This window comes from Oncorhynchus clarkii, chromosome 10, assembly GCF_045791955.1.
Source record: "Oncorhynchus clarkii lewisi isolate Uvic-CL-2024 chromosome 10, UVic_Ocla_1.0, whole genome shotgun sequence".
Taxonomy (NCBI): Eukaryota; Metazoa; Chordata; class Actinopteri; order Salmoniformes; family Salmonidae; genus Oncorhynchus; species Oncorhynchus clarkii.
The window spans coordinates 34498856-34517105 of record NC_092156.1 but is presented as its reverse complement, the minus strand read 5'-3'; the positions used below and the strand labels follow the sequence as shown (position 1 = coordinate 34517105).

Sequence of the window (18250 nt, the reverse complement as noted above, 5' to 3'; positions counted from 1 at the left end):
ACCATCAATATTTATTGGAAAGTAGCATCAAGCTCATCACCTTGCACGTTCACCACCCTGTGAACTTCATCGTAATTTATTTAATCTGTAGCCTTATAAACTGCATCCTTTCCCGACGAGTCCTAGTGAGATGACCACACAACATGTCATCGTGTGACTTCAAATTTACTTCGATATGATGGTTATAATATTAATATTTGCGCATAATAGCATTTCCACCTATATTTCTCGCATAAATAATTTTACCGACACAAAAAGATCCCACCTTCTCTAGCATATTTTGTTTTGTCGACGTTTGAAAAGTTTACCAAAAAAATGTCTGTTTTCATCAGGCCTGGCATTACATTTTTTTGGTACTTTCCTCACAAAAAAAGTTTGGATGGAAACCTGGTTACAGACATTTAAAACACACTTCTCTCTAGCCTTTTATAAAAATGAGATGGGATAAGGGATTCTTACTATTATAGAAACATTGAAAGATGTTGAGTACATATGAGATGGATTGGTTTGCCTTGTTGTTTGGGTAGAAGTAAATTGTTATTGTGGAGATGAAGTAATCATGATTGAAGAGGGAAATACAACCTGACTGTTTGCATATTTGTAATGTAAATATACAGACTTTCTCAAAGTTTCTGCAATTTTATAGCAATATGTTCCCAATGTGGGAGTAACGATGTTAAAGCGTGTCAGCTGGCCAAAACATATCTCAGACTTGAACTCAAAGTCACAGTTAACGTGTCATATCCTGCATGTCATTGATCAGACATACAGTACTGTTTAAAACCCCATCAATAAATTGTGAGGAGATGGTCATTTGAGATTTTAACATTATTCTTGAAGATGCCATTATATAACTACATATAACTTGAAAAGTCCTGCTGAAATGTTAAATTGGAGTTGTTTAAAAAGATGAAAGTGTTGCTGGGGGAATCATTTAAAAATACATTATGACAGATGGCACATTCTGTACACTCAAATGCAATACAAAAGGACACAGATTAATGGACAAAAAACATCACCAGTGAAAGAAAACACCACTGGTCATGTGACTCACTGTTGCATATTGCTGATGAAAACAAAGCACGGACACACCTATCAACACAGACAGTAGAAGAAGCTGCAGTTGATAGGGCTGTGTAACATCATCACACACACACCTCAAACAGAATGCTGGAAGATCCTGCATAAAAACATAGCATAGACTTACGAGAAACAAACCCCCTATATATTACTGTAAATAGATGTACAACTGTATTGAAAATGTAGCAATTGTTTCCACTTTCATACTTGTAATCAATAAATATAATGTAGCATATAATGTATAAACGTACATTTGTTCAATTGTTTAAAAAAAAGAATTAGTTACTTTATCTGTTGCAATTGGTCTACACACACATTACTGTATGATTCCACCAATAAATGACAAGCCCTCAAGACGAAGGCAATGTCTCACAATTGTCGTATCATATTTGTGCAATATTCCCTTTATGCAGTACATACAGTTGTTGTATTTATGCCCTTTTCTACATACATTGTATTTATGTACAGGTTTGAACAACTCAGTTTGAACAATGTTTGGACATTTTCTTAAATACTTTGCTGCTATCTCGAACTACTACTACTACTGTTGTTGTTAATTAAATTACAAATACAATTTCAGTATTCATGGCCATATCTAACATGACTACTATTGTGGTTGTTACATACTTGTTTTTATTTACTGAAAAAGCCATGTGAGATGAAGTTTGTACTTTGATGAGTCAATCCCTCTGTACTTGTATTCTGGCACTTGAATGTCTCCTGGTTGATGTTGTTGTTTTAATAGTTCGCACCAACCTGTACATTTACAGTTCCACCCCGTGAAAAAGTATCCAAAATGTTGAGGTGACATTGCACCAATGTTACTAAGTCACTGCTTCACTTTTTGCCCCCTTCACCAGTCAGTTTTGATGGTCCAGGTTATTATCAGTCATGTGACTATAGTTTAAAACAAACAAGCAATGATGATGACCATCTTGAGGGAGAGAAGGAACTGCAATGCATGCAGGGATTCCTTACATTGAAAACATGTCAGAGTTTGGGTTCTATCCCAAATCCATTGAAAAGTGTGCCCAATTGTATTTCAGATATACCAAGTTATCATATTGTTTTTAATTCATCACAACAATTGATAACTTATGCATAATTTACTAACTAGTTTACAGAAGCTGTCAGCTTTGTGTGTTGACTAAAACAGTGGCCAATATATGAGTGCCATACTATATTGATATGGTAAGATACGGTGTACCTTGGAAATCACTGTAGTGCTATATTCGCATTGATATCGTAATTAAATACATTTTATATAATGAACAGGATTTTTGCATGTTTATGTTTCATGTCATGACATACAAGCGTGCTAACAAACTCTTTGCTTTGCATTATATCTTCACATTTCTTATGTTTTAGGTCTTATATCTGCTATCATTGGTAACACAAGTAGTGGTGAATGTAGAAGATTGTCTCTGGTTTAAACCATTGCAGACAGTCAGAATGCACTCTAACAGGATTCTGCTGCAAGGCCATGGACCCGGTGACACCGCCCAGACACACACGTGTTGTAATGTCTTAGATCTCCATGTGAGGGCACCATTCTCATCAAATCAAATTTCATTGGTCACATACACATATTTAGCAGATGTTATTGCTGGTGTAGGGAAATGCTTGTACCAGTAACTGTACCAGTTACCAATCTCTGAGATTCATCAATGCAGTATACTGTATGTACACGCACACTCACACACACACACACGCGGATGGATGCCAGCGGCAGAGCAGGCCACGTCATAATATGGCACCGGGACTACTGCAGAGTAATCCATCAGACTTTAGACTTGACCGTGCCCAGACACCACTGCCACGCAATGCAGGGATCAATTTAACCAAGGTAACTCCCCAAAAGATCTGGACAGGCTTTATACTGACTCTGCCTATAATCAGATCACCCTGCTTTTCCTTGTTGGCTAGCCTCTTTTACAGTAAGCTACGTTATCATTGACATCCAGTTGCCAGTTGTGTGCAAATAAGCATCACATTGATATTGTGTGAGTCAGCTCCATATGGCTCTCCTTCCTCTTCCTTCCTTCCCTTGTGACGGCCAGGTTTAGAGGACTGCAGGGGAATTAACCACAAAATAATAAACACATCCTCGGGGGAATCACCATTATTCACCGTGTGGGTTTCAGGAAGGGGATGTTGAGGGGGGAGACATTTCATTCAGATGGATGTGACTATGAGCTATGTTCAAGACTCTCATTCAATCCCACCAAATATTGAATATATTTCTGTGGCACCACTGTCTTTAGACACATGCACAGGCTGCAGTTGGAATCTCCAGTGCTTATAATTAGCTGGAATGCTTGTCACTCAAGTCCTTCCTCTGACGTTAACTGAACAACACAGGTTGTAGGGGGCCATATGATTGGTTAGAGAGGGGTGGGTAGGGGTGAGGTTTGAGTGACGATGAGCGAGAGAGAGACTGGTAAAGAGAGAGAGAGAGATGAAGAGAGAGCGCTTTACTGCAGTATCACTACATTTCAGCGTCACTCATCAAAACTCTGCGGCATGCTGACGAGAACGGCAGATGCCGGGGTTGTACCGAGTGTAGTGTCAACATTAACTGTAATTAGATACCCTAGCACGGAGCTGCCAGATTTTCACCCTTCTTGCAAAGCAGCTCTTCATTTGTGCACTTTATAGCGGTTTTCTGCTTTCTATCTGAGTAATTGGCACCCGTTTGTTTCCAGAGCAACTCTGTAACAAGTTTTGTAGTGTAGGCCTACCTCACAGCTAGATACTTCACATATCACCCTAACGACTATCTACATTAGGCTATAAAGCCCGGTAATAAAAACATCTAGAAATGGCAAAAGATGCCGAGAAGAGCACTTGGAAGGACACCATATGGAACCCCAGTACGCGGGAATTTTGTGGCAGGACAGCGAGCAGCTGGGGTGAGTCTACTCGTTGACCTGGTGATGGTCGCCTGCAGCAATGCAGCACATATGGCCCCTCTACCTCTAAAACCATGGAGGAAGACAGGTCTGTCTGTCATCAATGGCGTGAAGCCCATTGTTTAGTTTAGCAACAACCACGAAAGGTAAAGAAAGCTTCAAAACATCGGGAAATCCAATTACATATGTTTTGCTTGAAATTAACATGCTATATTTGTAGGTTTAAAAAGTATTCGTGCGATTTGAAATGTCTGTATAATAGATAATTTACTACAGCACTACTAATATTCAACTTGGACTTGAATAATGTTTTGTAACGAGCCTGGGTTTATAAGCTCGTGCGGAAATCGACTGCCGTACGAGCATTCTTTTGCGGCACAGTCGATAGCGCGCCGGACCTCGAACTCAAAGGTCGAGGGTTCGAGACCTGCTCCCTGCTGTTTCATTACAGTATTTTCTGTAGTGTAAGTATTTCGCTAGCTAGGTGCCCATCGCTAGCTGGTTGGATGGGCGGCTAGCGGATTAAACTCAACGATTTACGATGGAGTTGAGCAGTGACTAGTGTGTGCGGACTGGATATCCGACGTCACACACACAGTTTCTTTATCAAAAACTACTTACAGCACCCCAAAGTATAGCCCGCAATTTCACACAGTGTAGGCAGGTTGGTATGGCATAGATAACTAGCATTACAGATCGACAAAAAGTTATAAAGTATTATGCCGGCTAGATTAAGCTAGCGTGTAACCTTATTTGGGTTATGAAACAAATTCCTAATTCGATAAATTAGCTAACTAGCTAATTTGTAGTATTTGGGTTGCTTGAAAGTTGTCATGTTCAAAATGCTCAACAGCTTGCAGTTTAATCAGTCACTTTAGACCGCGCAGTCAGTCCCGACCGTAAAACACATGTTATTCAAAACAGATTTGTAATTGACAACAACTAGCTGGCTCGGGTCTTTAATTTGCACAAAGTGGTGATGTCGTTTTCTCATCAATATGTTTTTATTTATGCTGATGAAGAGTGACAGACACTGTTTCTGAATTGCCACAAGCTATATATAGCTAGTTAGGTATGCATAAACATGCACGAGTCATGACAATTAGTCATGACAATTGACAAACGCTCCTCGTTTTAGTTGTCTCATCGATATTAGCTAGCTACTTTGTCAGCCAGTCATGGCTGCTAAGTAATCCAACCCATAATGTGCACGATATAGTTCCAGTCCTAGCCTCCAGAAATACACTGCAGTGGAGAAGTAAAGAAAAACTCAATGATAATGTTCCCACTCACGCTAGATAAGAACCCAGCAAACATGTCTGTTTTTACAGTGACACCCGCCTGCATGCAGTTACTGCATTTAGTTAGAATTTTACTACTTCGGCTTCATAGTTTGAAATAAATGGTCAAAGTTATTTAATTTTTAAATTAGCAGGTCCGCAGCATCTCGTTATCTATAGGCTTTACAATGATGTCATGAGCATCCTTTCATTGTACACTTAGGAATGCGTAGAGTCAATTTGACCCGGCGGAAATGTAGAATTTGTGAACAGATTGTAGCATAGCCTGTAATGCGCAATTTAAAGCTTCTGCCTCACCCGAGCATCAGTTAATAAGATTGGTTGCTGTTGTAACGATTTTCCTCTTCTTCAAATCAAATCAATTTTTTATTTGTCACATACACATGGTTAGCAGATGTTAATGCGAGTGTAGCGAAATGCTTGTGCTTCTAGTTCCGACAATGCAGTAATAACCAACAAGTAATCTAACTAACAATTCCAAAACTACTGTCTTGTACACAGTGTGAGGGGATAAAGAATATGTACATAAGGATATATGAATGAGTGATGGTACAGAGCAGCATAGGCACATACAGTAGATTGTATCGAGTACAGTATATACATATGAGATGAGTATGTAAACAAAGTGGCATAGTTAAAGTGGCTAGTGATACATGTATTACATAAGGATACAGTCGATGATATAGAGTACAGTATATACGTATGCCTATGAGATGAATAATGTAGGGTAAGTAACATTATATAAGGTAGCATTGTTTAAAGTGGCTAGTGATATATTTACATCATTTCCCATCAATTCCCATTATTAAAGTGGCTGGAGTTGAGTCAGTGTCAGTGTGTTGGCAGCAGCCACTCAATGTTAGTGGTGGCTGTTTAACAGTCTGATAGCCTTGAGATAGAAGCTGTTTTTCAGTCTCTCGGTCCCAGCTTTGATGCACCTGTACTGACCTCGCCTTCTGGATGATAGCGGGGTGAACAGGCAGTGGCTCGGGTGGTTGATGTCCTTGATGATCTTTATGGCCTTCCTGTGACATCGGGTGGTGTAGGTGTCCTGGAGGGCAGGTAGTTTGCCCCCGGTGATGCGTTGTGCAGACCTCACTACCCTCTGGAGAGCCTTACGGTTGAGGGCGGAGCAGTTGCCGTACCAGGCGGTGATACAGCCCGCCAGGATGCTCTCGATTGTGCATCTGTAGAAGTTTGTGAGTGCTTTTGGTGACAAGCCGAATTTCTTCAGCCTCCTGAGGTTGAAGAGGCGCTGCTGCGCCTTCTTCACAATGCTGTCTGTGTGAGTGGACCAATTCAGTTTGTCTGTGATGTGTATGCCGAGGAACTTAAAACTTGCTACCCTCTCCACTACTGTTCCATCGATGTGGATAGGGGGGTGTTCCCTCTGCTGTTTCCTGAAGTCCACAATCATCTCCTTAGTTTTGTTGACGTTGAGTGTGAGGTTATTTTCCTGACACCACACTCCGAGGGCCCTCACCTCCTCCCTGTAGGCCGTCTCGTCGTTGTTGGTAATCAAGCCTACCACTGTTGTGTCGTCCGCAAACTTGATGATTGAGTTGGAGGCGTGCGTGGCCACGCAGTCGTGGGTGAACAGGGAGTACAGGAGAGGGCTCAGAACGCACCCTTGTGGGGCCCCAGTGTTGAGGATCAGCGGGGAGGAGATGTTGTTGCCTACCCTCACCACCTGGGGGCGGCCCGTCAGGAAGTCCAGTACCCAGTTGCACAGGGCGGGGTCGAGACCCAGGGTCTCGAGCTTGATGACGAGCTTGGAGGGTACTATGGTGTTGAATGCCGAGCTGTAGTCAATGAACAGCATTCTCACATAGGTATTCCTCTTGTCCAGATGGGTTAGGGCAGTGTGCAGTGTGGTTGAGATTGCATCGTCTGTGGACCTATTTGGGCGGTAAGCAAATTGGAGTGGGTCTAGGGTGTCAGGTAGGGTGGAAGTGATATGGTCCTTGACTAGTCTCTCAAAGCACTTCATGATGACGGAAGTGAGTGCTACGGGGCGGTAGTCGTTTAGCTCAGTTACCTTAGCTTTCTTGGGAACAGGAACAATGGTGGCCCTCTTGAAGCATGTGGGAACAGCAGACTGGTATAGGGATTGATTGAATATGTCCGTAAACACACCGGCCAGCTGGTCTGCGCATGCTCTGAGGGTGCGGCTGGGGATGCCGTCTGGGCCTGCAGCCTTGCGAGGGTTAACACGTTTAAATGTCTTACTCACCTCGGCTGCAGTGAAGGAGAGACCGCAAGTTTTCGTTGCAGGCCGTGTCAGTGGCACTGTATTGTCCTCAAAGCGGGCAAAAAAGTTATTTAGTGTGCCTGGGAGCAGGACATCCTGGTCCGTGACTGGGCTGGATTTCTTCCTGTAGTCCGTGATTGACTGTAGACCCTGCCACATGCCTCTTGTGTCTGAGCCGTTGAATTGAGATTCTACTTTGTCTCTGTACTGACGCTTAGCTTGTTTGATAGCCTTGCGGAGGGAATAGCTGCACTGTTTGTATTTGGTCATGTTACCAGACACCTTGCCCTGATTAAAAGCAGTGGTTCGCGCTTTCAGTTTCACACGAATGCTGCCATCAATCCACGGTTTCTGGTTAGGGAATGTTTTAATCGTTGCTATGGGAACGACATCTTCAACGCACGTTCTAATGAACTCGCACACCGAATCAGCGTATTCGTCAATGTTGTTGTCTGACGCAATACGAAACATGTCCCAGTCCACGTGATGGAAGCAGTCTTGGAGTGTGGAGTCAGCTTGGTCGGACCAGCGTTGGACAGACCTCAGCGTGGGAGCCTCTTGTTTTAGTTTCTGTCTGTAGGCAGGGATCAACAAAATGGAGTCGTGGTCAGCTTTTCCGAAAGGGGGGCGGGGCAGGGCCTTATATGCGTCGCGGAAGATAGAGTAACAATGATCCAAGGTCTTTCCACCCCTGGTTGCGCAATCGATATGCTGATAAAATTTGGGGAGTCTTGTTTTCAGATTAGCCTTGTTAAAATCCCCAGCTACAATGAATGCAGCCTCCGGATAAATGGTTTCCAGTTTGCAAAGAGTCAAATAAAGTTCATTCAGAGCCAACGATGTGTCTGCTTGGGGGGGGATATATACGGCTGTGATTATAATCGAAGAGAATTCTCTTGGTAGATAATGCGGTCTACATTTGATTGTGAGGAATTCTAAATCAGGTGAACAGAAGGATTTGAGTTCCTGTATGTTTCTTTCATCACACCATGTCACGTTAGTCATAAGGCATACGCCCCCGCCCCTCTTTTTACCAGAAAGATGTTTTTTCCTGTCTGCGCGATGCGTGGAGAAACCTGTTGGCTGCACCGCTTCGGATAGCGTCTCTCCAGTAAGCCACGTTTCCGTGAAGCAAAGAACGTTACAGTCTCTGATGTCCCTCTGGAATGCTACCCTTGCTCGGATTTCATCAACCTTGTTGTCAAGAGACTGGACATTGGCAAGAAGAATGCTAGGGAATGGTGCACGATGTGCCCGTCTCCGGAGTCTGACCAGAAGACCGCCTCGTTTCCCTCTTTTTCGGAGTCGTTTTTTGGGTCGCTGCATGGGATCCACTCCGTTGTCCTGTTTGTAAGGCAGAGCACAGGATCCGCGTCGCGAAAAGCGTATTCTTGGTCGTACTGATGGTGAGTTGACGCTGATCTTATATTCAGTAGTTCTTCTCGACTGTATGTGATGAAACCTAAGATGACCTGGGGTACTAATGTAAGAAATAACACGTAAAAAAACAAAAAACTGCATAGTTTCCTAGGAACGCGAAGCGAGGCGGCCATCTCTGTTGGCGCCGGAAGTTCAGTTCTGACAAGGAGTAAGAGAGGTCGGACCAATGTGCAGCGTGGTAAGTGTCCATTTTAGTTTATTAAACTGAATACAAAATAACAAATAACAAGTGAATGATACAAACGAAAACCCGAAACAGTCCTGAAATGTGAAACAAACATTACAACAGGAAACATTCACCGACAACTCAAAAGTGAAACCAGGCTACATTAGTATGGTTTTCAATCAGGATCAACGATTGACAGCTGCCTCTGATTGAGAACCATACCAGGCCAAACACAGAAATCCCAAAACATAGAAAAAGGAACATAGACAACCCACCCAACTCACGCCATGACCATACTAAAACAAAGACATAACAAAAGAACTAAGGTCAGAACGTGACAGCTGTCCAGTGCAAGGCTGTGCTGAAGCTCAGATGTGCCATTATGTGTGGTTTGAGCTTGTGTGAGCTCATGAAATTTTGCCTACATTATTATTTGTATTTATTAATTTCACTGAGTTTTATACGCAATGTGTCTGGACATACAACCTGACTTCATAGACTAGACGAAACATGGTAAATCCCGGACACTTAAATTAGTATAATATGTTACATTTGGCATGGTTGCGTAAGACAAAAGGTTACTGAAGGGTGGATGGGTGGGCGTATAACACAAACATCTTGTTCAAATCTCAACTTGCACAATTTTAGCTACTTTGCAAATACTTATTATTTTTGAGCTACTTTGCAACTTCTTAGCATGTTAGCTAACCCTTTCCCCAACCTTAATCCTTTTAGCTAACCCTTCCCCAAACCCTAAAGTTAATCCTTCAACCTAACTCCTAACCTTAACCCTAAGCTTAACCTCTAACACTAACCCCTAGCCTACCTAACATTAGCAACAACAAATTGGAATTCGTAACATATCATACGTTTTTAATATTTGTAACATATTTTACATTTCGCAAATTTGTCACATACATCCACCAATGAATACATGCCATACGAAACATAACATGTCATACTACAAGGAATTGCAAAAATCACTGAAGCTGGAGTCATATCTCCCTCACTAACGTTAAGCATCGGCTGTCAGAACAGCTTACCGATCATTGACACAGCCCATCTGTAAATAGCCCACCCAACTACCTCATCCCCATATTGTTATTTATTTATTTGCTCCTTTGCACCCCAGTATCTCTACTTTCACATTCATCTTCTGCACATCTATCACTCCAATGTTAATGCTACATTTGATTTATTTCGCCACTATGGCCTATTTATTGGCTTACCTCCCTAATCTTACTACATTTGCACACACTGTATATAGATTTTTCTATTGTGTTATTGCCTGTATGTTTGTTTATCCCATGTTTAACTTTGTTGTTGGTGTCGCACTGCTTTGCTTTATCTTGGCCAGGTTGCAATTGTAAATGAGAACTTGTTCTCAACTGGCCTACCTGGTTAAATAAAGGTAAAATAAATTAAACAAATTAATTGAAGTGTATCAGATTTTTTTATTTAACCTCTATTTAACTAGGCAAATCAGTTAAGAACAATTTCTTATTTACAACGACGGCCTACGTACATTTATGTACAGAATAATCCGAAATGCTCTGTGACCAGGTTGGGACGTAAGGGTTGAAGCAGTGGAACTACACTATATATACAAAATTATGTGGACACCCCTTCAAATGAGTGGATTTGGCTATTTCAGCCACACCCGTTGCAGACAGGTATATAAAATCGAGCACACAGCTATTCAATCTCCATAGACAAACATTGGCAGTAGAATGGCCCATACTGGAAAGCTCAGTGACTTTCAAGGTGGCACCCTGCTAGAGCCCCCCCCCGGTCAACTGTAAATGCTGTTATTGTGAAGTAGAAACGTCTAGGAGTAACAACGGCTAAGTCGTGAAGTGGTACGCCACACAAGCCCACAGAACGGGACCGCCGAGTGCTGAGGCACATAGAGTGTAGAAATTGTCTGTCCTCGGTTGCAACACTCACCACCGAGTTCCAAACTGCCTCTGGAAGCAACGTCAGCAAAATAACTGTCGGCTGGAGTGGTGTAAAGCTCGCCACCATTTGACTCTGGAGCAGTGGAAACGCGTTCTCTGGAGTGATGAATCATTCTTCACCATCTGGCAGATGAATCTGGGTTTGGCGGATGCCAGGAGAACGCTACCTTCCCAAATGCATAGTGACACCTGTAAAGTTTGGTGGAGGAGGAATATTGTCTGGGGCTGATTTTCATGGTCCGGGCTAGATTTTCACTAGTTCCAGTGAAGGGAAATCCTAACGCTACAGCATACAATGACATTCTAGACAATTCTGTGTTTCCAACTTTGTGGCAACAGTTTGGCTAAGACCCTTTCCTGTTTCAGCATGACAATGCCCCCGTGCACAATGCGAGGTCCATACAGAAATGGTTTGTTGAGATCGGTGTGGAAGAACTTGACTGGCCTGCACAGAGCCCTGACCTCAACACCATCGAACACCTTTGGGATGAATTGGAACACCGACTGCGAGCCCAACATTAGTGCCCGACCTCACTAATCTGAATGGAAGCAAGTCCCTGCAGCAATGTTCCAACATCTAGTGGAAAGCCTTCCCAGAAGAGTGGAGGCTGTTATAGCAGCAAAGGGGGGACCAACTCCATATTAATGCCCATGAGGTGTCCACATACCTTTGGTCATGTAGTGTATTTTAAATTAAATGAATATGCCGTTGACCACCATTTTAAAATACTATTCTCTGTTGTACTTTGTAAAGACTACAGTGGGCCTCTTTAGATTGAATACTCATTACTTTAACCTGTCTTCTGGTGCAGAGCGAGATTTGAGGGCCAGTTGCTACTTCAAATAGCCTCAGCGTTGATAAGGCCTGTTATTAACCCGAAAAGGCTATACAAAACGCAAAAGTAGTGGGTTTGTGCTATTGATTTCAACTACATGCTATTATGTTGCAATCAATATTACAATGCAGGTTTTGTTTCAGTGAAGAATTATTTTGATAAGAGAAATTATATCTGCTAAGTGTCAAGATCAGCACGATTATCTGCACAACCAAGATCTGCAATAATATATGGTAATGTATCTAACATGCGAGATTTGAAACGATGACCGCTACGTCATAAACACCCGACCTGAAACTATTTCAAATGTTCATGAAAATAATTGTGCGCATATCAAGATGAAAGTTTTTAATTTCAAGTGCAGAAGTGTAGTGAAATGCATTTCTTTCTCCACACCGAACAATGCAGTAATCAATATCAATGTAGTGCTGAACATAACATAAGGTAGAACAAACACACATTAAATAAAAATAGGAAATAAGAAGAACACGAGAAAGTAAGCATACTATGTACAAAGTCAGTTCCAATGCCATATCACTCAATACCATTTCACTCTATATGTATAGGGGTAGCAGCAGCATAAATTATGATTGTATGTGAGTGTGTGTGCGTGTGTGTAGAGTCAGTGTCAGTGTGTGGAGTCCTGTGAGTATGCATATAATTAAATACATTCTGTTAGCTATTTAGCAGTCTAATGGCATATGGCTCTTTTCTTCCAAAAATGTTTTTTACCCCCTTTTCTCCCCAATTTCGTGGTATCCAATTGTTAGTAGTTACTATCTTGTCTCCCTGTCCTGTCGTACGTTCTAACCAGGTCAGGTCATACACAGTTTAATTGTTCTCTGTATTTTCTTAGTCACACACACACACATTTCTACTTGTCTCGACCAAACCTTATTAGACTGAAGTTTATCATTCTAATTCATTATATATGTTACATCATCTTAATAATTACATTTCAGGGTGGAATTCTTTAGTCATTACCTTAAACATATAAATTCCCTTATCAACCCGCCATACTCAATCACACACAAAGACACACACACACACAGGCACCTGACTTTATCTGAAAGTGGGTGTGTAAAAAAATGGTGTATTATTTTTTTGTGAATTGTTTTAACCATTTCGTGCAAATAAACATTATAATATATTTTTAGAACACAAGTGCACATCAATGCCTAATCTATCATAACCATTACAGATAACAAATCCTAATTGCTAAATTGCCCCATATACATATATATTCAGTCAATAAAAAAACAAGTGCCATTTTAAGATTGATTTATTGAAAGCATAATATCAACTTGGGTATGATGCTACAAGCTTGGCACAGCTGTATTTGGGGAGTTTCTCCCATTCTTCTTTGAAGATCCTCTCAAGCTCTGTCAGGTCTCTCCAGAGATGTTCAATCGGGTTCAAGTCCGTGCTCTGGCTGGGCCACTCAAGGACATGCAGAGACTTGTCCCGAAGCCACTCCTGCGTTGTCTTGGCTGTGTGCATAGGGTCGTTATCCTGTTGGAAGGTGAACCTTCACCCCAGTCTGAGTGCTCTGGAGCAGGGTTTCATCAAGGATCTCTATGTACTTTGCTCTGTTCATATTTTATTTATTTATTTATTTAATTTTGAATTGTACCCCTTTTTCTCCCCAATTTCGTGGTATCCAATTGTTAGTAATTACTATCTTGTCTCATCGCTACAACGAAGGTCGAAAGCCATGCGTCCTCCGAAACACAACCCAACCAAGCTGCACTGCTTCTTAACACAGCGCGCATCCAACCCGGAAGCCAGCCGCACCAATGTGTCGGAGGAAACTGCGCCCGGCCTGCCACAGGAGTTGCTGGTGCGCGATGAGACAAGGATATCCCTACCGGACAAACCCTCCCTAACCCGGACGACGCTAGGCCAATTGTGCGTCGCCCCACGGACCTCCCGGTCACGGCCGGCTGCGACAGAGCCTGGGCGCAAACCCAGAGTCTCTGGTGGCACAGCTAGCGCTGCGATGCAGTACCCTAGACCACTGCGCCACCCGGGAGGCTCTGTTCATCTGACCCTCAATCCTGACTAGTCTCCCAGTCCCTGCTGATGAAAAACATCCCCACAGCATGATGCTGCCACCACCATGCTTCCTCCAGGCGTGACTCTTGGCATTCAGGCCAAAGAGTTCAATCTTGGTTTCATCAGACCAGAGAATCATGTTTCTCATGGTCGGAATCCTTTAGGTGCCATTTGGCAAACTCCAGGCGGGCTGTCATGTGCCATTTACTGAATGTGTGTGTGTGCACTCTGGACACGTGTGTAGAACGCAATTGAGTGAGTGAGACACAGAGGGGAAAGGGAATTTATGGAGAAGAACTGCGTGATGCCTGACTTGTTTTTGTTTTTTCCTACGCAAATGCGCATGTAGGCCTACAAATGGAACACTAGAGTCAAAGCAATTCAACGTGTCTTGAAGACAATAATAAATAAATAAAAATCGGGACAAAATGTCACTTGCCCATTCGGGTAGCCACAAATCAGATTCCACCAGATAGTTTCAGTATTTGAAACAAATGTGATCTCTGGTTAAAGATCACATGTTGAGGTCTGTCGAGACTCATGCCCATCCACACCTCCGACGTTAACTTTTTTTTTGTTGAGGCTAAATGCTAACGATCAAAAACAAACATAAACTAATTGCAAAGAAAGACAAATCCAGGTCATTAAGTCCAGAAGGCGAGGTCAGTACAGGTGCATCAAAGCTGGGACCGAGAGACTGAAAAACAGCTTCTATCTCAAGGCCATCAGACTGTTAAACAGCCACCACTAACACTGAGTGGCTGCTGCCAACACACTGACACTGACTCAACTCCAGCCACTTTAATAATGGGAATTGATGGGAAATGATGTAAATATATCACTAGCCACTTTAAACAATGCTACCTTATATAAATGTTACTTACCCTACATTATTCATCTCATACGCATACGTATATACTGTACTCTATATCATCGACGGTATCCTTATGTAATACATGTATCACTAGCCACTTTATACTATACTATGCCACTTTGTTTACATACTCATCTCATTTGTACATACTGTACCCGATACCATCTACTGTATCTTGCCTATGCTGCTCTGTACCATCACTCATTCATATATCCTTATGTACATATTCTTTATCCCCTTACACTGTGTACAAGACAGTAGTTTTGGAATTGTTAGTTAGATTACTTGTTATTACTGCATTGTCGGAACTAGAAGCACAAGCATTTCGCTACACTCGCATTAACATCTGCTAACCATGTGTATGTGACAAATAAAATTTGATTTGATTTGAAGTTAGACAAGCTAGTAGCTACCAAATCTAATTTATGGTAGGTAAGTGTGGACATATACAGTGCATTCGGAAAGTATTCAGACCCCTCATATTGTTACGTTATAGTCTTATTCTAAAATGGATGTGTGTGTATGTATATATATATATCTTAATTACATAAATATTCAGACCCTTTGCTATGAGACTTAAATTGAGCTCAGGTACATCCTGTTTCCATTGATCATTAGCCTTGAGATGTTTCTACAACTTGATTGGAGTCCACCTGTGGTAAATGCAATTGATTGGACATGATTTGGAAAGGCACACACCTGTCTATATAAGGTCCCATAGTTGACTGTGCATGTCAGAGTAAAAAACAAGCCATGAGGTGGAAGGAATTGTCCGTAGAGCTCCGACATGACTGTGTTGAGGCACAGATCTGGGGAAGGGTACCAAAAATGTGTGCAGGTCCCCAAGAAAACAAAGACCTTCATCATTCTTAAATGGAAGAAGTTTGGAACCACCAATACTCTTCCTAGAGCTGGCCACCTGGCCAAACTGAGCAATCGGGGGAGAAGGGCCTTGGTCAAGGTGATGACCAAGAAGCCACTCCTCAGTAAAAGGCACATGACAGCTTGCTTGGAGTTTGCCATAAGACACCTAAAGGACTCTCAGACCATGAAAACAAGATTCTCTGGTCTGATAAAATCAAGATTGAATTCTTTGGTCTGAATGCCAAGCATCACGTCTGGAGGAAACCTGGCACCATCCCTACAGTGAAGCATAGTGGTGGCAGCATTATGCTGTGGGGATGTTTTTCAGCGGCAGGGACTAGGAGACTAGTCAGGATCGAGGGATAGATGAACGGAGCAAAGTACAGAGAGATTCTTAATGAAAACCTGCTCTAGAGCGCTCAGGACCTCAGATTGGGGCAAAGGTTAATCTTCCAACAGGACAACGACCCTATGCACACTGTCACGTCCTGACCTTAGTTCCTTTTTTATGTCTCTATTTTAGTTTGGTCAGGGCGTGAGTTGGGGTGGGCATTGTATGTTTTGTGTTCTATGTTTTCTATTTCTATGTGTTTGGCCTGGTATGGTTCCCAATCAGAGGCAGCTGGCAATCGTTGTCTCTGATTGAGAACCATACTTAGGCAGCCTGTTTTCCCACTATGGGTGATAAAGACAGAGAGAGTGGTATAGGGTGATAAAGACAGAGAGAGTGGTATAGGGTGATAAAGACAGAGAGAGTGGTATAGTGTGATAAAGACAGATAGTGTGGTATAGTGTGATAAGGACGGAGAGAGAGAGTGGTATAGTGTGATAAAGACAGAGAGAGAGAGTGGTATAGTGTGATAAAGACAGAGAGAGAGAGTGGTATAGTGTGATAAAGACAGAGAGAGAGAGTGGTATAGTGTGATAAAGACAGATAGAGAGAGTGGTATAGTGTGATAAAGACAGAGAGAGAGAGTGGTATAGTGTGATAAAGACAGAGAGAGTGGTATATTGTTATAAGGACAGAGAGAGAGTGGTATAGGGTGATAAAGACAGAGAGAGTGGTATAGGGTGATAAAGACAGAGAGAGTGGTATAGGGTGATAAAGACAGAGAGAGTGGTATACGGTGATAAAGACAGAGAGTGGTATAGGGTGAGAAAGACAGAGAGAGTGGTATAGGGTGAGAAAGACAGAGAGAGTGTTATAGGGTGAGAAAGACAGAGAGAGTGGCATAGTGTGATAAAGACAGAGAGAGTTGTATAGTGTGATAAAGAAAGAGAGAGTGGTATAGGGTGATAAAGACAAAGAGAGTTCACCCTATACCACTCTCTTTGTCTTTATCACCACCCTATACCAAAGACAGAGAGAGTTGTATAGTGTGATAAAGAAAGAGAGTGGTATAGGGTGATAAGGACAGAGAGAGAGTGGTATAGTGTGATAAAGACAGAGAGAGTGGTATATTGTGATAAGGACAGAGAGAGAGAGTGGTATAGGGTGATTTAGACAGAGAGTGGTATAGGGTGATAAAGACAGAGAGTGGTATAGGGTGATAAAGACAGAGAGAGTGGTATAGGGTGATAAAGACAGAGAGGGAGTGGTATAGTGTGATAAAGACAGAGAGAGTGGTATAGTGTGATAAAGACAGAGAGAGTGGTATAGTGTGATAAAGACAGAGAGAGTGGTATAGTGTGATAAAGACAGAGAGAGTGGTATATTGTGATAAAGACAGAGTGGTATAGTGTGATAAAGACAGAGAGAGAGTGGTATAGAGTGATAAAGACAGAGAGAGAGTGTTATAGGGTGATAAAGACAGAGAGAGTGGTATAGGGTGATAAGGACAGAGAGAGAGTGGCATAGTGTGATAAAGACAGAGAGTGGTGATAGATGAGAATTGTCTGTTAATTGAATGATTAGAATATTCCGACCCCTGAAACATATAATTATATGGAATTGATTGGAATGTATAAAATCATAATCAATACATGTGTCCTCCTAGTCTGAATTAGGGTAAATATGTCTTTATGGTATTATAACCACAGACTGTCTGAGCTTGGTGCCGACCTGACTAGAGATTGGGAGAGAACAGGGAGTACTTGTCAAGAACAAGGTCACAAAACTCTGGCGGCTGGGTAGCAGGACATGTGTGTGCGTCTGTTTGTGTGCATGTGTATGTGCGGCTGTCTGTGTGTGTGCGTGTGAATGTGTGGGCGTGAGAAGTCAGTATAAAATTAATTGTTTTGTATTCTTGACTTTAAAACGTTCTCTGAATAAACTGTACTAACCTTTTGTATAAGCTGAGTCTTTGACTAATTATTATTATTATACCCATGGTCTTACAAACCTCGGGAATTGGTCAGAGCTATTGATTGATTGTTATTATCATTGGGATTGGAAATTCTCTTAGAATCCGTCTCGAAGGACCAATTGATATCTCAATGTATCTGCCCTGTTTGCTTAAAATATGTCCTGTCCAAACCTCAAAGGACCATATCTTCCCCTATTTATTATCGAT

The 18250-nt window shown here is 42.0% G+C and overlaps 1 protein-coding gene across 1 annotated transcript in view; it reads left to right on the top strand.

Annotated features, from left to right (window-relative positions):
* The first annotated feature begins 3516 nt into the window (after window positions 1–3516).
* The window catches only part of LOC139418324 (sodium/potassium-transporting ATPase subunit beta-2-like), a 29730-nt gene continuing 14996 nt past the window's right edge, over window positions 3517–18250 (top strand). Inside the window, exon 1 of the mRNA XM_071167692.1 lies at window positions 3517–3992. Within this exon, the coding sequence (XP_071023793.1) occupies window positions 3902–3992 (91 nt within the window). The 5' untranslated portion in view covers window positions 3517–3901. The remainder of the gene's footprint in view (window positions 3993–18250) is intronic.